The sequence below is a fragment of the Oncorhynchus masou genome, chromosome 28 (assembly GCF_036934945.1).
Source record: "Oncorhynchus masou masou isolate Uvic2021 chromosome 28, UVic_Omas_1.1, whole genome shotgun sequence".
Lineage (NCBI taxonomy): Eukaryota > Metazoa > Chordata > Actinopteri > Salmoniformes > Salmonidae > Oncorhynchus > Oncorhynchus masou.
Window position 1 is genome coordinate 15,879,233 of NC_088239.1, and position 26,306 is coordinate 15,905,538.

Consider the following 26,306-nt stretch of genomic DNA (forward strand, 5'->3'; position numbering starts at 1 on the left):
AGAGGCCCATTATCAGCAACCATCACTCCTGTGTTCCAATGGCACTTTGTGTTAGCTAATCCAAGTTTATAATTTTAAAAGGCTAATTGATCATTAGAAAACATTTTGCAATTATGTTAGCACAGCTGAAAACTGTTGTGCTGCTTTAAGAAGCTATACAACTGGCCTTCTTTAGACTCGTTGAGTATCTGGAGCATCAGCATTTGCGGGTTCGAATGCAGGCTCTAAATGGCCAGAAACAAAGCACTTTCTCCTGAAACTCGTCAGTCTATTCTTGTTCTGAGAAATGAAGGCTATTCCATGTGAGAAATTGCGAAGAAACTGAAGATATGGTACAGCGCTGTGTACTACTCCCTTCCGCTCTAACCAGAATACAAAGAGGAGTGTGAGGCCCGGTGCACAACTGAGCAAGAGGATAAGTACATTAGATTGTCTAGTTTGAGAAACAGACACCTCACAAGTTCTCAACTGGCAGCTTCATCAAATAGTACCCGCAAAACACCAGTCTCAACATCAACAGTGAAGAGATGCTGGCCTTCTAGACAGAGTTCCTCTGTCCGGTGTCTGTGTACTTTTACCCATCTTAGTCTTTTATTTTGGCCAGTCTGAGACATTGGCCAGTCTGAGACATGACTTTTTCTTTATAACTCTGCTTAGAAGGCCAGCATCCTGGAGTCGCCTCTTCACTGTTGACGTTGAGACTGGTGTTTTGCGGATACTATTTAATGAAGATGCCTGTTGAGGACTTGTGAGACTAATCTAAAAAAATTTTAAATGAAAAACTAACTAGATTAGCTAACACAATGTGCCATTGGAACACAGGAGTGATGGTTGCTGATAATGGGCCTATATAAGCCTATGTAGATATTCTATAAAAAATCTGCAGTTTCCAGTTACAATTTACAACATTACAACATTTACAATGTCTACACTGTATTTCTGATAAATTTGATGTTATTTTAATGGACATAAAATGTGCTTTTCTTTCAAAAACAAGGACATCTCTAAGTGACCCCAAACCTTTGAATGGTAGTGTATATTATAAAGCTGTAGCCCCCTCTTTGAGTCGAAAATGTGGTGTTGCTATCCTTTCAAAGGCACTTAGATATAATTGAAATCTTGAGTTTAGCTTTTTCTGTCAGTCTTTATTAATTTGATGTTTCTAAAGTATTACATATCTTCAACCTTTTAGAGTCCCAGAGAACTTCTGTATGTTACGGTGGGTAATTCCTTTAACAACCCACATGTTTGTCCTGATCTGAAGGTGTGATTAGTCTGATAAATGGGTATCAGGTTCCAGGTCCGAGGCCAATCTAAGTGATGCGTGATGGAGGTCTGTTGTGCTTGGCCCAAAATGTATCGAGTGTGAATGGTTTAAGGGGCATCACATCTTCAGTACCACTAATGGCACTTTCTGGCAATAGCAAGTCACCAGCAGCACCAATACATGAATAATCTAGATGCTAACTAGAGTGCAAAGTCATGGGCAATGAACTGCCTGGATTCGGCAATTGACCTGCATTGGCATTCGTATAAATGTCAATCTGTCACCAGTGCCCTGTGGATGCTCTTCAGACCCTAATATGTTAGTACAGGCCTGGGTTAGATATCAGTGAATGTAGTCAAATTGAGAATCATATCCCTTCTCACATACAGTCCCTCACCTGAAGAAAGGATTGTAGAGTCCTTTTGTTGTTCAAGCCCTGATACTGACCACTACCCTATGGTTGATATTATCATTGTCATTGCAATAACTTCAATGGCACTATGAGTTCTTCTTGCCATGTCATGATGAGAAGGCACTACATTTACTCAAATAGCAGTTGCTTCCTTTGGTAGTAGAACAAAGATAGTATAATCTTTGGACATTGTAAATTGGGCATATAGACCAGGGTTGGGTGATAAGATGAATTAGGTTAGTTACAACTGGGGTTGGAGTGTGAACCTACAGGAGGGTAGATCTCCAGGAACAGGGTTGGAGAGCCCTGATATAGACCAGTACTGGTTCCAGTACTCATTGTGGGTGTCGGTAGTGTTTACATTTAGGCGCAGTAGCTCCACAATACTTTTGAACTAATATTCTATAAGAGGAACAGGAGCTCAAGCACTGCATATATGTTAATAAATAAAAGCTTACACACAGAAGAGTTGAACTGGTCTTTAAGATAATTATTGAAAGCAGTCCAACCATGAAAAGTAATGTTTCTAAGAAATATTTTTTTAAATCGTGTATTATTTAACCTTTATTTAACTAGGGAGGTCAGTTTATAACAACGTATTATTTACAATGACGGCCCACACCGGCCAAACCTGGATGACGCTGGGCCAATTGTGTGCCGCCCTATGGGACTCTCAATCACTGCAGGTTGTGATACAGCCTGGAGAGCAAAAGACTAAGATAGTGTTTTGTGTTCAGTTCCAAGAAGAATACTTGAACGGCAGTTTGTGGACTTCAGTTGTAAATTTGACTGTCGTAAAGAAAATGAAGTGTCCAAAACATGGACTGAGTGATTGATTTATAACAATGTAATAACAATGTTGTGAACTCAAGTCAGTGTATTACAGTAACTGATATTATATATAAGACCACTAGAGGGTAGTGTACCTCGAGGTTTAACCTACATACTACCCCCAAAGATTTTGTCTCCTTCACTGCCGCCCCTCTCGATAACTTCCGCGTCAACTACATTTGTACTTTACTGTTGTTTTGACTTTAGGCTTTTGAAGAAATGGTTCAGAAGACCGACGTGACTCTGGAAATGTAGCTACATTTTGCCTTGATATTTAAGTCTATTGGATTCATAAGGACCTGGATCATAAAATACATCTGGAAACCTTGAAGATTAAAGTAAGCACTGATCTGGCTGTTATTATACACTTTCGATTTCAACTTGCTAGCCAGTCATTTAGTAATAAATTAGCTGACGCATGGTCAGATTAACACTTGCCGGCCAACTACATTTTCCACTTCAATTTCAGTACATGTACTAACTGTAAAGTTTACAGCTATCTAGTGTCACTGTGTCATTTTGAGATAATAATAGCTAACTTCAATCTTCACAGTAGAGAGAGTAACGTTAGCTACATAGACAGTACACTCAACTAGCAAGCTAGCTACATTGAAGACAGTACTAGGTCTACCTACAGTGCATTCGGAAAGTATTCAGACCCTTTGACTTTTTCCACATTTTGTTACACTACAGCCTAAAATGGACTGAATTGTTTTCCCCCTCATCAATCTACACACAATATCCCATAATGACAAAGCAAAAAAAAGTTTAGACATTTTTGCAAATGTAAAAAAACAAAACTACTCATATACAAATCAAATCCAAATGTATTTGTCACATGCGCCAAATTACTTACCAACAATGCTGTTTTAAGAAAAATACCTACAAAAAATAAGAAATAAAAGTCACAAATAATTAAAGAGCAGCTGTAAAATAACAATAGCAAGGCTATATACAGGGGGTACCGGTACAGAGTCATTGTGCAGGGGCACCGGTTAGTCGATCTTATGGCTTGGGGGTAGAAGCTGTTTAGAAGCCTCTTGGATCTAGACTTGGCACTTCGGTACTGCTTGCCGTGCGGTAGCAGAGAGAACAGTCTATGACTATGGTGGCTGGAGTCTTTGACGATTTTTATGGCCTTCCTCTGACACCGCCTGGTATAGAGGTCCTGGATGGCAGGACCCGTGTTGAGGATCAGCGTGGCGGATGTGTTGTTACCTACCCTTACCACCTGGGGGCGGTCCGTCAGGAAGTCCAGGATCCAGTTGCATAGGGAGGTGTTTAGTCCCAGGGTCCTTAGCTTAGTGATGAGCTTTGAGGGCTCTATGGTGTTGAACGCTGAGTTGTAGTCAATGAATAGCATTCTCACATAGGTGTTCCTTTTGTACAGGTGTGAAAGGGCAGTGTGGAGTGCAATAGAGATTGCATCATCTGTGGATCTGTTGGGGCGTTATGTGAATTGGAGAGGTCTAGGGTTTCTGGGATAATGGTGTTGATGTGAGCCATGACTAGCCTTTCAAAGTACTTCACGACTACAGACGTTAGTGCTACGGGTCAGCAGTCATTTAGGCAGGTTACCTTAGTGTTCTTGGGCACAGGGACTGTGGTGGTCTGCTTGAAACATGTTGGTATTACAGAATCAGACAGGGAGAGGTTGAAAATGTCAGTGAAGACACTTGCCAGTTGGTCAGCGTATGCTCGGAGTACACGTCCTAGTAATCCGTCTGGCCCTAAGGTCTTGTGATTGTTGACCTGTTTAAAGGGCTTACTCACATCGGCTGCGGAGATTTATATAAGTATTCAGAATCTTTACTCAGTACTTTGTTGAAGCACCTTTGGCAACGATTACAGCCTTGAGTCTTCTTGGGTATGACGCTACATGCTTGGCACACCTGTATTTGGGGAGTTTCATCCTCTCAAGCGCTGTCAGGTTGTATGGGGAGTCGTTGCACAGCTATTTTCGGGTCTCTCCAGAGATGTTAGATCAGGTTCACTCAAGGACATTCAGAGACTTGTCCCGAAGCCACTCCTGCGTGGTCTTGGCCTTGTGCTTAGTGTTGTTGTCCTGTTGGAAGGTGAACCTATTCCCCAGTTTGAGGTCCTGAGTGCTCTGGAGCAGGTTTTCATCAAGGATCTCTCTGTACTTTGCTCGGTTCATCTTTCCCTTGATCCTGACTAGTCTCCCAGTCCCTGCCGCTGAAAAACATCCCCACAGCATGATGCTGCCACCACCATGCTTCACCGTAGGGATGGTGCCAGGTTTCCTCCAGACGTGACCTTTGGCATTCAGGCCTAAGAGTTCAACCTTGGTTTCATCAGACCAGAGAATCTTGTTTCTCATGGTCTGAGAATCTTTGGGTGCCTTTTGGCAAACTCCAAGCGGGCTGTCATGTGCCTTTTACTGAGGAGTGGCTTCCGTCTGGCCACTCTACCATAAAGGCCTGATTGGTGGAGTGCTGCAGAGATGGTTGTCCTTCTGGAAGCTTCTCCCAACTCCACAGAGGAACTCTGTAGAGCTCTGTCAGTGACCATCAGGTTATTGGTCACTTCCCTGACCAAGGCCCTTCTCCCCCGATTGCTCAGTTGGCTGGGCGGCCAGCTCTAGAAAGAGTCTTGGTGGTTCCAAACTTTTTCCATTTAAGAATGATGGAGGCCACTTTGTTCTTGGAGATCTTCAATGCTGCAGAATTTTTTTGTTACCCTTCCCCATATCTGTGCCTCAACACTATCCTGTCTCGGAGCTCTACGGACAATTCCTTCAACCTCGTGGCTTGGTTTTTGCTCTGACTGCGCTGTCAACTGTGGAACTTTATATAGACAGGTGTGTGCTTTTTTCAAATCATGTCCAATCGATTGAATCACAGGTGGACTCCAATTGTGTTGTGGAAACATCTCAAGGATGATCAATGGAAACAGGATGCACCTGAGCTCAATTTCGAGTCTCATAACGAGTCTGAATACTTATGTAAATAAGGTATTTCTGTTTTTGATTTTTATAAATTTGCAAACATTTAGAAAAACCTGTTTTTGCTTTGTCATTATGGGGTATTGTGTGTAGTAGATTGAGGAACATTTATTATTTAATCCATTTTAGAATAAGGCTGTAATGTAACAAAATGTCGAAAAAGTCAAGGGGTCTGAATACTTTCCGAATGTACTGTATATCAGCCAACAATCCCAGCCCAGAGTTTACCATACTGTCCTTATTTATCTCTCTCTCCCCCAGAGTCTGAATGATGAGTACCCAGTCTGTCCCATTTGAGGAGGTGCGGAGGAGAGCTGAGTCCCTCCTATCCTCTTCAGGCTCTGCCCAGGTGGTAAAGGATGATGTCCAGGTCATGGCTAACACCCCCCTGTCCCTGTCTGACAAGTTTCACCACATCACAGCGCAGACCATGGTGACAGAGAACATCACAGGGCACAGAAGGCAAGAGGTGAGGCATGTTTTGACATTCAACTGTATTCCTTGTTTCACATTATGTGCCTCCTTACCGTCTTCACATAGCGATGCTCTCTTTCTCCCTGTCTGCGCTCCTGCTCCCCTCCCTCCACAGGTCCTAGAGTCTTTGGGTCGGCTAATTAAAGCCTTGAGTATCCTGGAGAAGTATGGCTGTAACCTGACCAGCCCCAGCAGGCCCAGGTACTGGCGGAGCGTCAAACACAACAACCCCGTTTTCAGGACCACCGTGGACGGGATCAAGGTGAAGAGACAGACAGGACTCTCTAAACCCTGTCAGCAACCCTATTCTTACAGTATAATGATTGACTTCCTTATGCGTAGTACAGATTAGAGTCTGAAGGTCATCTCATCCATTGATTTCACTATGAATTGTCAGATGGTTGAAAAAGGGAGTGGATCAATAAGAGATGTTTAGAGTGCCTTAGTAGGTCATAGACCGACTGATATTAAAAGCATTTGAGTTGACTTTTTCACTCATTTGAGTCAATGGGCTGCTTTCTTTTCTACAGGGTGGCAAGTCAGTCCTATTTCTTTACGGTTACACCAATCAGCAGCCAGACGGGCTCAGCTTCCCTGATGATGTCACACATCCAGACGTTGAGAAGGTTGCTGCGGTGACCATTGAGGTCATGATCCTGCGCATGGAAATGGACATGCTCATCAAGGTGTGAAATCTATTTTTACATTTGTGTCATTCTCAATTTGAATATGACCACAAAGACATGTTTCCATGTTTGCTCTGTTATGAGGTAATGTGTTGTTTTTTGCCTGTCAGGGTACACATGCTCACCCAGAAATGTACAGCAATATCCTCTCATCCCCTAATCTACAGAAGATAACCCAGGTCTGTGTAACATACAGTTGGTGGTTCATCGGTTCGTCTGTTTCTACCTCTACCTCTTTCTGGTTTTAGTGTTGTTATGCTGACTAATGGCTATTTGACTCTCCTCAGGATGAACCAGAGATGATGTCTGATGTGGTGGTCATTCCACTAGGAGAGGAGCACGGGGACAGGGGGAAAGACCTTCAGCCGCTATCTCCTCCACCCAAACATGCTACCAGTCCTGGACATGTCCCCACCACTCCTACTGGTAAGACAAGCAGCCATTCCCTGTACCAGTCTACCTGTCACCTTGCTTTCTGCCCGCCAGCATTTATGTCACCTGGCCAATGTGTTGTACTGTCAGCGGATGAAAAACCCATTATTTCTTCTTTCTTTCTCTCTCTCTTTCTCTCAAAGATGGGATGTGTGATTTGTGCGGTGCCACTCCCTCTCTCCTCTGCCCAGCCTGTGGTTCTCTTCCTTTCTGTCAGTCATGTGACCTCCTCTACCACCACCACCCGTCCAGAGCCAATCACAGGAGAGATAGAATACAGGGTAAGATATGGGTCATAGCTTTGACCATCATTTCAGCTCAATTGTAACTTTTTAAGTTAGATTTCTTTGAATATTCCATCCTATCAATATGTAAAGCAACACTGACCATCACCCCCCCCTGTAGAGACCTGTATCCTCTGTGGTGTGTCCCAAGTCTCTGCCCATTGCTCCACCTGTTCTCAGAGGCTGTGTCTGGAGTGTGACAGACTGTACCATTCTCACCCTGACCGCGGGGGTCACAACAGGACAGTGGTTGCCAAACCAAAAAGAGCTTTAAGGTTAGAAATTAGGAAGGGTTAATATTTTACTCCACGCGCGTGTACGTACTCACTCACACCAAATCACTTCTTCCTCTCACTCGCTTTTCTTCTCTTTTTCAGCCACTCTTTTTCCTTGTGGGAGTGTGCTCAGTGCACTACAGTCAACGAGGTGAAGGCCGTGCTGTGTGTGACCTGTGAACGACCCCGACTTGCCCTCGCTTCCCTTATAGTTCAGGAGGACCCTGGGCAACCGCCATCCAGCGCAGGTCACATTCCATATACACGGGTCAACTGATGAATAGTTTTCATGTGACGTTCATTAAAACAACATGTCAGTCACCTATCCTATCCTGTTTGAGGTGTTCATGTCATCTGTGCCTCCATAGCATTGATAATACATCAGTAATGTAATTATACAGACATAGCTAGAAACTGAGCTAGATCAATACCAGGTTCTGTTTATCTAGTCTATCTGACCTCTCTCGTAGAGTGGCAGTGTAAGAGCTGTACTGTCGTGAACCAGGGCAGCAGTATACTGTGTGAGGTGTGTGAGCGCCCCCGTCTGGCCACCCGTCCCTTTATCACGCCAGTACTCCCCAGTACTCCAGTACTCCCCAGTACTACAGTACTCTCCATGCAAGGACCCACGTCAGATAACGAAACAGAGGTTTGACCCCCCCAGTGGTTTAAATACTCTCTACAATTGGAATGCTCTGAGACATAATCATTCCAGTGTATCTTTTCTGTTTTAATCTTTCACTCCCCCCCTCCCATGCTGTCTCTCTCGCTCTTTAGTGGATGTGTCAGTTCTGCACCTATGTGAACTCTCAGCCTGTAGTGGTTTGTGAGATGTGCAACTTGCCGTGTAAAGATCCTGCAGGCACCAGCCTCAAGTCCCTCCCCCTGCAGTCTCCGATCAAAGACTTAGCCTCACCTTCTACGCCCCAACTCCATCCCCAGATCCCTCCCAGGGTGAACATCGACATCAAGAGACAGAACCTGATGAGGGATGAAGGGCTGAAACTTGTCCATCAAATACGAGTAGGTGGAGTACAAATGGACACAATGTGAATTAAAACCAGATTAACTGCTACTATATTTTCTAACTTTTAACCTAATGTTCTTCCTCAGGAGGGAGAGAAAAATGGAGTGGGACCAGAGGAGGTCTACGCAGCCCTTTGCGTTTCCGGAGGCAGCAACGTCAACCCCTGCGATTGGCTGAAATCAGAGCTGCCCCACCTACTGGATGAGATCTGTGCCATGGCGGCTTCGGCTGCTTTGCAGAACTACAAAGCAGGGGTTTCTGGGCCGCAGGATAACACCGAGCGGGATGGAGGTTCGACAGAGCAGCAGAGTCCCAGTGTGCTGCTGGGTGAGGGGGTGCGGCTGTCCAGGGTTGAGGCCAAGCAGGCATGGCTGGCAGCAGGAGGCGACACTGAGAGAGCAGTCCGTCAGCTGCTCAGAGACAGACAGGTCAAGGTGAGAACCAGACATGTCACCTGACCCAAATGGTCACTCTAGACAGATATGACTAAATACTTTTGATATCAACTCAAGTAACCAAGATCTTAGAGTTTACTGAGTTTGTCTGTTTAAGCCTATATGCAAAGTACATCCACTGCGTCTGTCTCTGGTGTGTGTAGATGCGCGAGCTGCGTTCTCTGGGTTTCCGGGAGGCGTCCCAGTGTGAGGAGGCTCTGCGTCTGAGTGGAGGAGAGGTGCAGGGGGCTCTGTCCGTGCTGCAGCGGCCCCTCCTGGAGCCCTTCCACCAGCGCATCTGGAGCGACCAGCCAGTGGCCCCTATCGATGCAAAGAGCCCCGACAAACAGGTGTGTGTGTATACGAGAGCCAGCAGAACTCAATGAACTACATTTTTCAAGACCACACACACAAAACAAATAACCTGATTGTTAATCACCATGAACCTACATTGTGTTACCTAAGCGGATGTGCAGGCGCCTGCTGGCGTTGTACGAGCTGCCCAGCTGGGGGCGCTGTGAGCTGGCCCTGTCTCTACTCCAGGAGCCTGATGCCCAGTACTCCCTGGAGGACGTCATCCAGGCCGTCAAGGAGTCCCAGGACAGGGAGTTCCTCCGCCGCCTCCTCAACAAGGAGTGCCCCTGCTGCCTCAGCATCTTCCCCCACAGCAAGGTGGGCTGCTAGGGCTCTGTCTTTGCCTTGGGGTGGATGATGAGCTCTTATTACCTCCTCCCTGTATCTGTATTGCCTTGTCAGTCAATAGTCCTATGGACTTTAAATTGTTACTTTTTATCCTGTATGAATTCTCTGTACCTCTCACAGATGCAGTCCCTGACCTCGTGTCAGTGCTCGGTGTGCCACGAGTGTTTCACGCAGCACTTCACCATCGCTGTAAGAGACAAACACATCAGAGACATGGTGTGTCCCGTGTGCGCAGGACCAGACATCAACGACCCCGAGCACCTGGACAGCTACTTCTCCACCCTGGACATCCAGGTACATACATACATAGAAAAATTTAGAGATACAAGGGAGGAAGGTTATTTTCTACATTTGACATTTTTACATTTAGCAGACACTCTTATTACAGTAGTGCATTCATCTTAAGATAGCTAGGTGGGACAACCACATCACAGGCATAGTAAGTACATGTTCTGTCACGTAGAGTAGGCCAGAAGGCTAAACTGGATAACCTAACCTCTATCAAAATAAAAAGATGGCGGAACCGCAAAAGTTCTTCTGTGCAAAGGTGTTTATTTACAAGTGATTCCGGAACAAAAAACAACAGTACTGCCATCAACGTCTACCTTATGGGACAGCTTAAAAACAATGCTGCCCCATCCACAGCTCAATCCAAACTGCCGTTCCATGACTGAAAGAGAGGCTCCTTTTGTAGGGCTAGCCCCTCCCCTCAGAACAATTAACCCTAATTAATTAATCAATTAACAATACAAACCTACATTTTCCATGAACTAAACATACTGAAGGATATACATTGCAACACGGTTTTAAACAATATCACAACATAACATTTACAACATTACATCACTACTGACAATATCTTTCAATATGCCCATATGCATTAATGAGCCATTTGGGACAGGCACTATAAAGCCAACCCAATTCCCTTAGCTCGGGTCCTTTTCCAGCATACCCGGAAGCTACAGAGAAGGAGAGAGAGGAACAGAACAAACAAACAATGCGCTCATCCACAACATTGATAAGTATAATAATTATTGTATCTCTCAAATATGAACATTGACAAGTGTGAAATGCATGCACCAAGACAGAAGTTAATTTGTGTGTCGACCCACATTGTTAACTTATCTTATAATGGCGCAGGGAGGAGTGATGAATATGTGTGTGCGTTAAAGAACCAAATGCTGCCCGCGGCCAGTGACGGACTTCTACGTCACATTACCTTCCTCCTCTCCTGAAGCGACCATGTTCGGGAGCCTTGATAGGTAGTCCACAGTAACATTCTCTTTTCCTGCCTTGTGACGGACACAGAACCTGAAGGGCTGGAGCTCCAGATACCACCTGGTCACACGAGAATTCCGGTCCTTCATGGTCTGGATCCAGGTCAGTGCTCTGTGGTCCGTGTGCAGGTCAAATTCCCTCCCAAGAAGGTAGTAACGGAGGCTATCTAGGGCCCACTTTATAGCCAGGCACTCCTTTTCGATTGTAGAATACCTGGTTTCCCTGGGCAACAGCTTCCGATTCAGGTACAGCACAGGAAGCTCTTCTCCTGGCTCCCCTTGGGCCAGTACAGCTCCAATTCCTACAGCCGAAGCGTCCACCTGCACGAGAAATCTCTTCTGAAAATCAGGGGTCTGGAGAACAGGGAATGAGCACAGTCGTTTTTTCAGTGTCATGAAGGCTTCCTCACACTCCTCAGTCCACTTCACAGGGTTGCTGGCCCCCTTCGAAGTGAGGTTGATCAGAGGGACAGCGATGGTCGAAAACTGTGGAATGAATCTCCGGTACCACCCTGCCAGACCTAGGAAGGACTTCACTTGTGTCTTGGTATTGGGTCGAGGGCTATTCCTGATTGACTCCACTTTCTCCACCTGAGGCCGAACTTCACCCTTACCCAGCTGGTAACCCAGGTACTTTGTCTCCTGTTTCGCCCACTCACACTTCAGGAGGTTAAGCGTGAGGCCTGCTTCATGGATCTTCCCCAGGACTCTGCTAAGATGCTGTATGTGCTCCTCCCAGGAGTGGCTGTAGATCACCACGTCGTCCAAGTAAGCAGCACAGTAATCGTCACAGTCCTGGAGGACCTTGTCCATCAGCCTCTGGAAAGTCGCAGGGGCCCCATGAAGGCCAAACGGCATGACCTTGAACTGGAACAGGCCCATTGGCGTCCGGAATGCAGTGTAGGCCTTGGATTGTTCATCCAGGGGCACCTGCCAATACCCTTTGCAGAGATCCAATGTGGTGATGTAATGAGCTCTACCTATTCTCTCCAGTAAGTCGTCAATGCGGGGCATGGGATAGGCATCAAACTGGGAGATGGCATTCACCTTACGGAAGTCCATGCAGACGCGCAAAGAGCCATCCTTCTTTGGGACAATGACAATAGGGCTGCTCCATTCACTTGAAGATGGCTCGACAACATCCATCTCCATCATGGTGTGGACCTCTTCCTTGAGGGCTACCACCAGCCTCTCAGGCACACGGTAAGGATGCTGGCGGACAGGGTTCTGGCCAGGTTTCAAACGAATGACGTGTTCTAGGACTTTGGTTCTTCCTGGTCTCTGACTGAAGAGGGCCAGATACTTGCCAAACAGCTGCTTCAGCTCATCTTGCTTGTCTTCTTCCAGGTGAGCCAGTATGACTTCTGCTCGTTCTTTCCATGCCTCTGTGACCCCATCCGACTCATCCTCTTCTACTCTGCGGACCAGAAAGGACTTTCCTTTGGAGAGTTCCTCTTTCTCCTCCCAGGCCTTGAGAAGGTTCACATGGTAGGTTTGCTTCTTCTTACCCTTGTCCGGGTGCAGCACCTCGTAGGTCACTGGGCCCATCTTCCTCCCGATTAGGTACGGTCCTTGCCATTGCGCAAGGAGCTTGCTGGTAGACGAGGGAAGGAGGAGCAGGACTTTCTGTCCTGCCTCAAACTCTCTGTGGCGAGCGTGCTGGTCATAGCCTCTCTTCTGGGCTTGCTGAAGGTTTGCTCTAGCTTCCTCTCGGTACCGTTCCAACCTGTCTCGCATCTGGAGGACATACTGGACAATCCCCTGTCCTGAGGTAGCTACTGGGGAACCTTTCCAGCACTTCTTCAGCAGGTCCAGTGGTCCTTGCACTGGCCATCCATAGAGGAGTTCGAATGGCGAGAAACCTGTCGATGCCTGAGGCACCTCCCTGTAAGCAAAAAGCAGAAAGGGTAACCACTTATCCCAGTCTTTACCAGTGTCAGCCACAAACTTCCTCAGCATGTTCTTGAGCGTTTGATTGAATCTCTCTACGAGCCCATCCGTTTGGGGATGGTAGGGAGTAGTCCTCAAGCCTTTAATGCCCAGCTGTCGGTGGAGTTGAACCATCAGTCGCGAGGTGAAGTTTGTCCCTTGGTCCGTCAGGATTTCATCTGGGATTCCTACACGAGAGAAGAGCTGAACAAGAGCACTGATTATTTTTGGAGTGGTTATGGAACGGAGTGGGAAGGCTTCTGGGAACCGGGTGGCATAGTCACAGATCACCAATATATACTTGTAACCTGTACTACTCTTCTCCAAGGGTCCAACAATGTCCATTGCAATTCTCTTGAATGGGGTAGAGATAACTGGCAGTGAAGATAGAGGAGCCCGTTCAGACCTACGGACAGCACTGGTTTTCTGGCACGTGGGGCATGATTTGCAGTATTTTTGTACATCAGTATACATGGAGGGCCAAAAGAAACGGGAGCCTAGCCTAAGATAGGTCTTATGTTGCCCTAGATGGCCTGCCCATGGAACTGTATGTGCAAGGTTGAGAACAAGTGGTCTACAGGTAGATGGCACCACCAACTTCCTGCTATCTGCCTCTGACCCAAGGTAGAGTATGTGGTTGTCTACTGTGTAAATCCCCCCACATGAAGATTGACTGTCCCCAGCTAAGGCCTTGTCAAATAAACATTTCAAGGTTGCGTCAGACTTCTGCAGTGTAGCAAAATTTTGTGGAACATCCCATTGCACCTCTAACCCAGACACATCAGCAACAGGTACAGGGGTTCCCACATACTTCTCAAGACGCCGCTGGCGGCGTGACTTTCTGGGCCCTTTGGTTCCCCCTCGCACAGACTATCACACAAGTCAGGCAGAGGTTGTAAACCAGCTTTGGCCTGGGCACGAGTGACAACTGAACATGCCATCTGAACATCAGACTGGCAAACTGACTGCCCATATAGCTGACCCCCACACTTCCCAACAGATCAGAGAGTACAGGCACATCCCTCCCCAAAATCATCTCAAAAGGTAGCTTCTCCATTACCCCAACTTTGAGGTGGTATTTCTGACCCTGAATCTCAACTGTGAGTTCAGCTGTGGGCTGCTGTGACTGGTCACCATGGACACATTGGATCAGTGTCTGATGACCATAATCAATGTCATTAACAGGTACATTACCTTTTCTGATCAATGACAGGGAACTGCCGGTGTCAATCATTGCAGTAAGACTTTTACCATTCACTTTTACAGGTACCAAGCATGACCCTTCCCGAGTCTGTCTATTCTGAACACCATCCCCCTCTCTGGGTACATAACAGTAACCTGAGAGCTTGGATTTACGTAGCGGACACATTGAAGCTTTGTGCCCCTGCTGCCGGCAGTAAAAACAGGTCAGACCCCTCCCATCAGAGCAAACTGCATGATCCCTTACCTCCCTCCCAGACACATAACCCCCAGAGTTACCTCCACCATCTCTGGCGTTTCTGATGTCCCTTGTGTCTCTGAGACTCCTTGGAGCGGGTGCTGCAGGTTGTGGTGGGCCCCCTTTACGTGCATTAAGATACTGCAGTGCAAGCTTGGCCGCCATAAGCCCGTCCTTGGGCTCGTGCTCTCGGACCCAGGTTCGAATGTCGTGTGGTAGAACCTGTAGAAGTTGCTCGAGGATGATGACCTCCCCGATTTCGTCCTGTGTCTTCTCCCCGGTCGAACCCATCGTCGTTAGAGACCCTTGAGGCGGTGGTACGTCTCTGTCGGCGACTCACCCGATGGCGTTGATGCAGCTCTGAAGCGTTGACGGTAGGTTTCCGGTGAGATGTCAAACTTCACCAGCAGCGCTTCCTTCAAGCCCTTGTAGACATTGGACAGCCCCTCATCCATTGCTGTGTAAGCCTCTAAGGCCTTGCCCGTGAGCAATGGGACAAGCCTGCAGGCCCACTCTACCTCAGGCCACTGCCACGTCTTAGCCATGCGCTCAAACCTCAGCAGATAGTTTTCAATGTCCTCCCCTGCTGGTATGAGGGCATCTTTGGCTCCTTCCTCAGGAATGCTGGAAGATGGACGTTAACACTGCTGGACTGGTCTCCTGGTACTGGCCTCATTACTGCTTGGGGTGCCTGCTGTGGAGTTGAAGTCCCTGCTGCATCGAGCCTTTGTCGTCCTGGTGTTGGAAGACCCAAGCTTGGGCTCTCACTGACGAGTTCCGCCTGGTGGGGAGCTGTGAGGATAGATTGGCGTAGGCCACGTCCCTCCTCTCAAGGCAGGTGAAAAGTTGCTGAAAAAGGGTTACCATGGTTGGGTGTGGTTCTGGTCCCCCAACTGCTCCTTCAGTCAGCAGCTCACCCAGTTCTGGTTGTCTTTGGCCCCGCGGTCGGGCCCCTAGTTTCTCATACTTGACCTCTTCTTCACCAGACGATTCCATGGTATTCCACCCCGGTTCAACTTCAGGTACCTTTTCTGACAGTTGATGCTGTTGCTGAGAACGCAATCCTGTACGCATTCCTTTACCTCTCTTGTTGGAATTCACTGATTTGCGGTACGCCATCCCACCACTGCCACCATATGTCACGTAGAGTAGGCCAGAAGGCTAAACTGGATAACCTAACCTCTATCAAAATAAAAAGATGGCGGAACCGCAAAAGTTCTTCTGTGCAAAGGTGTTTATTTACAAGTGATTCCGGAACAAAAAACAACAGTACTGCCATCAACGTCTACCTTATGGGACAGCTTAAAAACAATGCTGCCCCATCCACAGCTCAATCCAAACTGCCGTTCCATGACTGAAAGAGAGGCTCCTTTTGTAGGGCTAGCCCCTCCCCTCAGAACAATTAACCCTAATTAATTAATCAATTAACAATAGAAACCTACATTTTCCATGAACTAAACATACTGAAGGATATACATTGCAACACGGTTTTAAACAATATCACAACATAACATTTACAACATTACATCACTACTGACAATATCTTTCAATATGCCCATATGCATTAATGAGCCATTTGGGACAGGCACTATAAAGCCAACCCAATTCCCTTAGCTCGGGTCCTTTTCCAGCATACCCGGAAGCTACAGAGAAGGAGAGAGAGGAACAGAACAAACAAACAATGCGCTCATCCACAACATTGATAAGTATAATAATTATTGTATCTCTCAAATATGAACATTGACAAGTGTGAAATGCATGCACCAAGACAGAAGTTAATTTGTGCGTCGACCCACATTGTTAACTTATCTTATAATGGCGCAGGGAGGAGTGATGAATATGTGTGTGCGTTAAAGAACCAAATGCTGCCCGCGGCCAGTGACGGACTTCTACGTCACATTTTCCCTCAATAAAGTAGCTATCAGCAAAGTCAGTGCTCGTAGGGGGGAAAAGTTAAGTGTGAGTGTTAGTTGTTTTGGTGCAGTGGGATTATTTAAGATACTCTTTGAGAGGTTGGGTTTTCAGATGTTTTATGAAGATGGGCAGGGATTTATGAAGCTGGTTCTACCATTGGGGTGCCAGGAGAGAGAAGAGTTTGGACTGGGCTGAGCAGAGTACTTGGGTTGGGGTGTAGGGTTTGAACAGAGCCTGAAGGTAGGAAGGTGCTGTTCCATAGGTAAGCACCATGGTCTTGTAGTGGACTCGAGCTTTGACTCGAAGCCAGTGGCGTGTGCGGAGGAGCGGGGTGACATGGGAAAATTTGGGAAGGTTGAACACAAAGCGGGCTGCATCGTTCTGGAGAAATTGCAGGGGCCTGATGGCACCAACGGGGAGCCCAGCCACCGAGTTGCAGTAGTTCAGACGAGAGATGACAAGTGCCTGGATTAGGACCTGCATTGCTTCCTGTGAGGTAGGGTCGTACTCTACAGATGTTGTAGAGCATGAACCTGCAGGAGCGAGTCACTGCGTTGGTGTTTGCAGAGAACAACAGGGTGTTGTCCAGGGTCAAGCCAAGGTTTTTTGCACTCCGGAAGGGGGACCCTGTGGAGTTGTCAACTGTGATGGAGAGGCCTTGGAGCGGGCAGGCCTTCCCCGGGAGGAAGAGCAGCTCCATTTTGTCGAGGTTGAGCTTGAGGTAGCGGGCCGACATCCAAGCTGAGATATTTGCTAAGCATGCAGAGAGGAGGACTGCCTTGAGAGGAAGACTGTCGTGAGATTAGTCGGCAAACAGCCTCTAGTATAGATGAGGTCAAGAGCATTGCCTGCCACATGAGGGGGGGGGGGGGATTGGGAAAGGGTGAAGTCAAAAGAGGTAAGGAATGGAAAGAAATTAATCCAAGGCAGATGCCGGGAGGTTGAAGTCACCCAGTACCAAGAACAGTGAGCCATCTTCAGGAAAATAGTTTATCAAGGTGTCAAGCTCATTGAGGAACTCTCTAAGGGCACCTGGTGGGCAATACAGTAGACAATAATCTTAAGCTTGAGTGGACAAGTGACAGTGACAGCATATAATTCAAATAAGGAGATGGACAGGTAAGAGAGGGAGAAAAGAGAAAATCTCTATTTAGGATGAATGAGTAGCCTTGTGCCACCATCGACCAGATTCTGTCAGGCTATGAGAGAGAACATAGTCAGATGAAGAGAGAGCAGCTGGAGTAGCAGTGTTCACTGTGGTGACGTTTCCATCAGGGCCAAGAAGTCTAGGGACGGAATAAAGGGCAGCATAGGCTGAGATGAACTTGGTGATCTTTACCGCAGATCAGCAGGTCCAAACGCTGCCGGAAACCAGGAATTCCTCATGGGTTGTGTGCGCAGGGTACACTACATTAGAATGGCTGCAGCCAAGGGATGGGGAGAGTCTGTAAAGCCTACAGGGAGAGGAGCAAACTGGGATAGAAAACACATAGTTGCCAAAACTACAAAATTGTTTTGCTGACGACACCGCCGCTGACTGATGACCAAAACAACAGTCCCAAATTGCCCCGCCCCTTCATCCTGGTTGATGTGTCAACAATCATCTGCTAGTTATGAGCAGTGAGCAGTTCACACACCTAGTAGACTACTGGGGAGATTCAGCACCTAAAGTAGATGGCCCTAGCTAGCAAAAAAAACAGTACTAGACAGCAACATATTAAAGGAATACTTGATGCCCTTTATCTACTTCCACATAGTCAGATGAATTTGTGGATACTGTGTCCAGTATGAACGAAGTTGGAGGTAGTTTCGCTAGACAATGCACTGGAAGTTTATGGGAATCTGCAAGCATGCTAGTACAGTTGAAGTCTGAAGTTTACATACACCTTAGCCAAATACATTTAAACTCTGTTTTTCACAATTCCTGACATTTAATCCTAGTAAAGAACCCTGTTTTAGGTGAGTTAGGATCACTTTATTTTAAGAATGTGAAATGTCAGAATAATAGTAGCGAGAATTATTTATTTCAGCTTTTATTTCTTTCATCACATTCCCAGTGGGTCAGAAGTTTACATACACTGTGGCAAAGAAGGGGGTCGAGTGGTAAATGGCAGATATGTGAGAGCAGAACTAATAAACGGGCTCTGCCCGATCACTAAAATGGCCACCCCTGTCAGAACTACAGATCACAAAATGGCCGACCACCAAAACTACAAGTCCCAGAAGCAAGGGGAACCCTCAGAAGGTGGAGCCAACCCACAGATAAAGGGTCAATAAAAACCAGGAAGAGGAGAAGATAGTGCTGGAAGGATCTATGAACAATAGAGAAAGAGACAATAGAGATTGGCTGGATTTACCGTGTATGAGCTGGACTGTTTTGGACTTACCTGTTGGCGTTTGGACCTGGACCTACCAAGAACCCGATTCGTGTACCGAACCCTGCTATCCTTGACCTCGCCTACGGCCTGGGTGGACCAGGACGGAGAAACAAACACACAGGTACTGTCCTGTTCGAAAGAACTCTCATTCTTGGGTGATTTGGTGACAGTTTACCACTTAGTTTGTGACAAACGCTCCTAACCTTGAAGAGGTTTGCCACACGTGGTGGAGGATGCGGACATGGACTAACCATACCACTGGTTAGGTAGAAGAAAAAGAAAAATGTTCAGTTAGCACTCCAAAGGGGAGTCAGGTTTTTTTGTGGCTTTGTTTGGTTAGGACAGTTTCTCAGGAAAATGAGTATGGAGGGAGCCATACAGGCCCTGTTACAAGCGGCGGCCGCCCAACAAGAGGCAACTAGAGCTCAACAAATAGCTCATCAGGATGCAATGCGAATGTATCAGGACACGTTACAGGTCCAGCACCGCACCAACCAGCTGCTTAGAGAAGAGCAAGAGAGAAACACCCGGGAGTTAAGAGAAGGCCTAAAGGGTCTAGCGGACCAAATTGGGGCTCAATTACCAGCTGCAAATACCCAGAGGAGGGCCAATCATTTTCTTCAAAAAAATGACAGCGCAGGATGATGTGGAAGCATATCTTACCACCTTCGAAAGGACGGCAGAGAGGGAGAAGTGGCCAAAAGAAGAATGGGCAGGGCTTCTGGCACCATACCTGGCAGGGGACGCTCAAAAAGCGTATTTCGACCTGGAGTTGAAAGATGCACAGGATTACGATAAACTACAGGGAGAGATCCTGACTAGACTGGGAGTGACCAATACCGTGAGGGCACACCGCTTCCACCAGTGGTCCTACCGACCGGGACAACCCCCACGAACACAGATGTTGGACTTGATTCACCTGGCACGGAAATGGTTACGACCAGAGACCCGGTCATCCGCCGAGATCGTCGAGACCATCGTACTCAACCAGTTTCAGCGAGGTCTACCCCAAGAAGTGAGACGATGGGTTGGCCAGAACGAGGTACTTTCCACCGACCATCTTGTGGGCCTGGTTGAACGGTATTTTATGGCAGGAACAGCTGAGCAGGCACAGGAGGAAAGATTCCCGTTCCCCAGGCATGGACAAACCAGCGGACAGGGTAAGGCTGTCCCAGCATATAGAGGGGGAAGAGAGCAGCGTGGGGCCATGAGGAAAGAATCAGAATCAGGCCGAGACATTAAGGGAAAAAACAGAAACCGGGACTGGGTGTCGAGGGGGTCTCCCCCCCGAACCCCTATTATCTGTTACAATTGTAATCAACCAGGACATATTGCAGCCTACTGCCCTATTAAAGAAGAGCCATTGCAATGTAACCTCGGTGAAAATGAAGATGATATACGGTATGCATGTCCTGTTGTAACCACTGTACTTGAAAGATCAAGAAACAAACATATGTGCAGGGTGAAGGTTGAAGGGAAAGAGGTTGAAGCACTGCTGGATTCCGGCAGTATGCTAACCCTGGTCGTTGCAAGCCTAGTGCCGAATCATAAACTGGATACAAGACAGGATATCAGTGTTACATGCATTCATGGGGATACCCGTCTGTACCCCACGGCCTTAGTGAGCATACAAACAGAGGACGGTCTGCTGGATTATGAGGTTGGTGTGGTCCCAAAGATGCCATATGATGTAATATTGTGTAGAGACTTTCCTAACTTTGCGAAGTTAGGCCACAAGAATGGCATATTTGAGAAGCCAACAACCCTGACCAAGCAGGAAGAAGAATGGGGCCTTCAACCAAAGCCAGGAAAAGAGGTCTCCCAGGGGACAACATCACAAGTGCTAGTAGGGGAGGAGGAGGATGAAGTGGCAAACCTCGCTGATAACGAACAGCCTGGTACTAGTGGGGCTGGGGTCGGTCTGAATCCAGAGGACGACGATCTAGAACCCGCAGACCTGGCAGGTTCCTTGACTAATTTTGGGACGGCCCAAAACCAGGATCCAACCCTGCAGCAAGCCAGAGCAGATGTGCAGGTCGTAGATGGTACTCCCATAAATGTTGGTATGATGCCTAATAGTTTCCCCCACTTCATCATGAAAAAGGGTTTGGTGTACAGAGTCTCGAAAATAGGGGTTGATGTGGTGGAACAGTTGTTGGTTCCCACTCGGTACCGGAGGACAGTACTGGATCTAGCTCATGGGCACATTCTGGGTGGACACCTTGGTATCGATAAAACCCGAGACCGGATTGTAAGGAGGTTTTACTGGCCAGGAATTCAAGCTGAAGTGGCTCGGCATTGTGGAGAGTGCCCGGAGTGCCAGTTAACAGCTCCCCGACCAGGTGTTAGAAGCCCGTTAGTGCCACTCCCCATAATCGAAACACCATTTGAGAGGATAGCGATGGATTTAGTGGGCCCACTACCCAAATCCGCCAGAGGGCACCAATACATTCTGGTCATTCTAGATTATGCCACTCGCTACCCAGAAGCCATTCCCCTTCGGACGATGGCTTCCAAGAATATTGCAAAGGAATTAGTGCTCTTGTTCACCAGGGTAGGGGTTCCAAAGGAGATCCTTACCGACCAGGGGACCCCTTTATGTCCCGAATTATGGCGGACCTTTGTAAACTGTGGCAGGTGAAACAGTTGAGGACATCGGTTTACCATCCTCAGACGGACGGGCTGGTCGAGAGATTCAACCGGACCCTGAAGTCAATGCTCAGGAAGGTAATCGATAAGGATGGGAAGAACTGGGATTGCATGTTGCCGTATCTGATGTTTGCCATTATAGAGGTTCCTCAAGCTTCGCTGGGATTTTCTCCCTTTGAGCTGGTATATGGGAGGCATCCCCGGGGAATCTTAGACATCGCCCGGGAAACCTGGGAGCACCAATCCACCCCGTATATTAGTGTCATAGAGCACGTCACAGCAATGCAAGACAGGATAGCCATAGTCATGCCCATCATCAGAGAGCACAGGAGCACCAGCGGCACACTTATAACCGGCAGGCTACCCTGAGGGAATTTCAACCGGGAGATAAGGTGTTAGTGCTGATCCCCACGGTAGAGTGTAAACTACTGGCCACATGGAAAGGACCATATGAAGTACTGGAGAGAATAGGAGAAGTCAATTATCGGATCCGACAGCCAGGTCGACGGCCCCAGAAACAGATTTATCACATAAATCTGTTAAAATCATGGAGAGAGAGAGAAACACTAATGGTCACATACCCCACACACACTCAGGAGACAGCCGAAGTAAATATCTCACCCACTCTGTCCCCAGCACAAGTACAGGAAGTAAAGACCCTGATCCAGAAGAACAGAGATGTGTTTTCAGAGGTACCTGGCCGAACTGAGGTTACGGCTCATGATATCGTTTCCCTACCAGGGAGAAAAGTGAGTATGAGGCCATATCGGGTACCCGAGGCTCGACGGGCCGCGATTAGAGCAGAGGCGGAGAAAATGTTGACAGCTGGAGTGATCGAAGAGTCACATAGTGAGTGGTCTAGCCCAATTGTGATGGTCTCCAAGCCCAATGGGTCTTTGCGGTTCTGTAACGACTTTCGGAAGGTAAATGAAATCTCCAAGTTTGATGCCTACCCCATGCCCCGAGTAGATGAACTACTGGAGAAAATTGGTAATGCTCGGTACATTACGACTCTTGATCTGACAAAAGGGTACTGGCAAATTCCTCTGACCCCCAGGGCCAAAGAAAAGACAGCCTTTGCAACACCTGACAGTTTGTTTCAATACACCGTCATGCCATTCGGCTTACACGGGGCCCCAGCCACCTTTCAACGGCTCATGGACAAAGTCCTAAAACCGTACAAAGCATATGCCGCAGCTTATTTAGATGACGTGGGGATCTACAGCCCAGATTGGGAATCCCACTTACCCCGGGTACAGGCAGTGTTAGACGCCCTTAGAAAGGCAGGGCTCACGGCAAACCCTGCCAAGTGTTATGTGGGGTTAGAGGAAAGAGAGTATCTGGGATACACTGTGGGAAGAGGGTTAATCAAACCCCAACATAAGAAGGTGAAGGCAATTAGAGAATGGCCGAAACCAGTAAATAAGAAGCAGGTTCGAGCCTTCCTAGGGCTGACGGGTTACTACCGGAAGTTCATCCCAAGTTATGCCACAGTGGCCGCCCCACTTACCGACATGACTAGAGCCAGAGGGCCAAACATGGTCAAATGGGATGAAAGGGCCACCAAAGCATTTAGGACATTACAGGAGGCTCTCTGCTGTAATCCAGTGCTGGTGGTACCAGACTTTGAGAAAGAGTTTATGGTTCAGACGGATGCCTCAGAGGTCGGCTTGGGAGCAGTGCTATCCCAAGGGGTAGAAGGGGTGGAACACCCCATCCTGTTTTTAAGCAGGAAGCTGGAACCACGGGAAACCAACTACTCAGTCGTTGAGAAAGAGGTGCTGGCAGTAAAGTGGGCTCTAGAAAGCCTGAAATACTACCTGCTGGGGCGCCACTTCACCCTCATCAGTGACCATGCCCCACTCACCTGGATGCATAGGGCTAAAGAGAAGAACGCTCGGGTGATGCGGTGGTTTTTGAGTCTCCAACCGTTTTATTTTGACTTGAAACACAGAGCAGGGAAGGAAATGGGAAACGTGGATGGGTTATTCCGCATGCACGCATATTTTGCTGCGGTAGCCCGACCTAGGGGGTCGGAGAGATGTGTGGCAAAGAAGGGGGTCGAGTGGTAAATGGCAGATATGTGAGAGCAGAACTAATAAACGGGCTCTGCCCGATCACTAAAATGGCCACCCCTGTCAGAACTACAGATCACAAAATGGCCGACCACCAAAACTACAAGTCCCAGAAGCAAGGGGAACCCTCAGAAGGTGGAGCCAACCCACAAATAAAGGGTCAAGAAAAACCAGGAAGAGGAGAAGATAGTGTTGGAAGGATCTATGAACAATAGAGAAAGAGACAATAGAGATTGGCTGGATTTACCGTGTATGAGCTGGACTGTTTTGGACTTACCTGTTGGCGTTTGGACCTGGACCTACCGAGAACCCGATTCGTGTACCGAACCCTGATATCCTTGACCTCGCCTACGTCCTGGGTGGACCAGGACGGAGAAACAAACACACAGGTACTGTCCTGTTCGAAAGAACTCTCATTCTTGGGTGATTTGGTGACAGTTTACCACTTAGTTTGTGACAAACGCTCCTAACCTTGAAGAGGTTTGCCACAACACTCAATTAGTATTTGGTAGCATTGACTTTAAATTCTGGGTCAAACGTTTCAGGTAGCCTTCCACAAGCCTCCCACAATAAGTTGGGTGAATTTTGGCCCATTCCTCCTGACTGAGCTGGTGTAACTGAGTCAGGTTTGTTGGCCTCCTTGCTCACACACGCTTTTTCAGTTCTGCCTACAAATGTTCTATGGAATTGAGGACAGGGCTTTGGGATGGCCACTCAAATACCTTGACTTTGTTGTCCTTAAGCCATTTTGCCACAACTTTGGAAGTATGCTTGGGGCCATTGTCCATTTGGAAGACCCATTTGCGACCAAGCTTTAACTTCCTGACTGATGTCTTGAGATGTTGCTTCAATATATCCACGTAATTTTCCTACCTCATAATGGCATCTATTTTGTGAAGTGCACCAGTCCCTCCTGCAGCAAAGCACCCCCACAACACGATGCTGCCACTCCCGTGCTTCACGGTGGGGATGGTATTCTTTGGCTTGCAAGCCTCCCCCTTTTTCCTCCAAACATAATGGTTATTATGGCCAAACAGTTATATTTTTGTTTCATCAGGCCAGAGGACATTTCTCCAAAAAGTACAATCTTTGTCCCCATGTGCAGTTGCAAACTATAGTCTGGCTTTTTTATGGTGGTTTTAGAGCAGTGGCGTCTTCCTTGCTTAGCAGCCTTTCAGGTTATGTCGATATAGGACTCGTTTTACTGTGGATATAGATACATTTGTACCTGTTTCCTCCAGCATCTTCACAAGGTCCTTTGCTGTTGTTCTGGGATTGATTTGCACATTTCACACCAAAGTACATTTATCTCTAGGACACAGAACGCATCTCCTTCCTGAGCGGTATGATGGCTGCATGGTCCCATGGTGTTTATACTTGCGTACTATTGTTTGTACAGATGAACGTGGTACATTAAGGCGTTTGGGAATTGCTCCCAAGGATTAACCAGACTTGTGGGGGTCTACAATTTTTTTTGTGAGGTCTTGGCTGATTTCTTTTGATTTTCCAATGATGTCAAGCAAAGAGGCACTGAGTTTGAAGGTAGGCCTTGAAATACATCCACAGGTACACCTCCAATTGGCTCAAATGTTGTCAGTTAGCCTATCAGCAGCTAGCCATGGCATAATTTTCTGGGATTTTTCCAATCTGTTTAAAGGCACAGTCAACTTAGTGCATGTAAACTTCTGACCCACTGGAATTGTGATACAGTGAATTGTAAGTGAAATTATCTGTCTGTAAACAATTGTTGGAAAAATGACTTGAGTCATGCACAAAGTAGATGTCCTAACTGACTTGCCAAAACTATAGTTTGTTAACAAGACATTTGTGGAGTGGTTGAAAAACAAGTTTTAATGACTCCAACCTAAGTGTATGTAAACTTCTGACTTCAACTGTATATATCCATAGACTTCCAGCCATTGTGCTAATGCTAGTTGGCATTGGCTCTTGAAACGACTTCTTCCTTTAAACTGGACACATAGACATACAAGTGGTATCCACAAGTTCATCTGACTCTGGGGAAGTAGATAGATGGCCTCATTGTCAAAATCCCAAAGTATCAATTTAAGACAAAAAAATTCTCTGTTTGACATTTCTGTAATTTTGCAACCCTATTAGGGATATAGGCAGATGGAAATGGGGAGATCATGTGTTGCTGAAGCTTGTGCAATTGTATGGTTATTACATAGTTATTGATGTTGTGTGTTTAGCTGCGAGACTGTCTGGATCGTGAGGTGTACGAGCTCTTCCACAAGAAGCTGACGGAACATGCTCTGATGAAGGACCCCATGTTCCTGTGGTGTTGTCACGTGAGTGGGTTTCTAACCAGCTCCATCACATATAAAGTTACTTCTCTCCTGACCTTTTCACCCACCCCTCTCTTCTCCTCCCTCCTCAGTGCACCTTTGGGTTTATCTATGATGGAAACCAGTTCAAAGTCACCTGTCCCACGTGTATGAAGAGCTTTTGCAACCAATGCAAAAAGCCTGTAAGTACAAAACATGCATGTTGCTGCCTTGCCTGCCATCTATTGTGTAATTTCATAGCTACATGTATGTGGAACCTAAATAATGATGCCTGTCTCTCTCTCCATCTTTCTTTCTCCTTCTCTCTCACGCTCTCTCACCCCCTCCCCCTCTCTCTCTGTGTCAGTGGGAAGCTCAGCACCAAGATGTATCCTGTGAGCAGTTCCAGTTGTGGAAGAGAGAGAACGACCCTGACTACCAGAGACAGGGGCTGGCCGGGTTCCTGCGGGACAACGGCATCAGTGAGTCAGTCAGCCTAAACAGCCTGCAGTTATTGGCCCATATTCACAAAGAGTTTGAGAGTAGGTGCTGATCTAGGATCAGATTTCCCT

General features: G+C 47.1%; 1 protein-coding gene across 1 annotated transcript in view; it reads left to right on the forward strand.

Moving 5' to 3' along the window:
* The first annotated feature begins 2,645 nt into the window (after window positions 1-2,645).
* Window positions 2,646-26,306, forward strand: part of LOC135517255 (E3 ubiquitin-protein ligase RNF31-like) — a 28,332-nt gene continuing 4,671 nt past the window's right edge. The window contains exons 1-18 of the mRNA XM_064941385.1: window positions 2,646-2,848; window positions 5,737-5,944; window positions 6,065-6,211; window positions 6,480-6,635; window positions 6,746-6,814; window positions 6,923-7,061; window positions 7,211-7,348; window positions 7,473-7,626; window positions 7,729-7,874; window positions 8,097-8,275; window positions 8,404-8,649; window positions 8,740-9,087; window positions 9,252-9,437; window positions 9,553-9,759; window positions 9,910-10,083; window positions 25,660-25,758; window positions 25,848-25,937; window positions 26,102-26,216. Coding sequence (XP_064797457.1) covers window positions 5,744-5,944; window positions 6,065-6,211; window positions 6,480-6,635; window positions 6,746-6,814; window positions 6,923-7,061; window positions 7,211-7,348; window positions 7,473-7,626; window positions 7,729-7,874; window positions 8,097-8,275; window positions 8,404-8,649; window positions 8,740-9,087; window positions 9,252-9,437; window positions 9,553-9,759; window positions 9,910-10,083; window positions 25,660-25,758; window positions 25,848-25,937; window positions 26,102-26,216 — 2,794 coding nt within the window. The 5' untranslated portion in view covers window positions 2,646-2,848; window positions 5,737-5,743. The remainder of the gene's footprint in view (window positions 2,849-5,736; window positions 5,945-6,064; window positions 6,212-6,479; window positions 6,636-6,745; window positions 6,815-6,922; window positions 7,062-7,210; window positions 7,349-7,472; window positions 7,627-7,728; window positions 7,875-8,096; window positions 8,276-8,403; window positions 8,650-8,739; window positions 9,088-9,251; window positions 9,438-9,552; window positions 9,760-9,909; window positions 10,084-25,659; window positions 25,759-25,847; window positions 25,938-26,101; window positions 26,217-26,306) is intronic.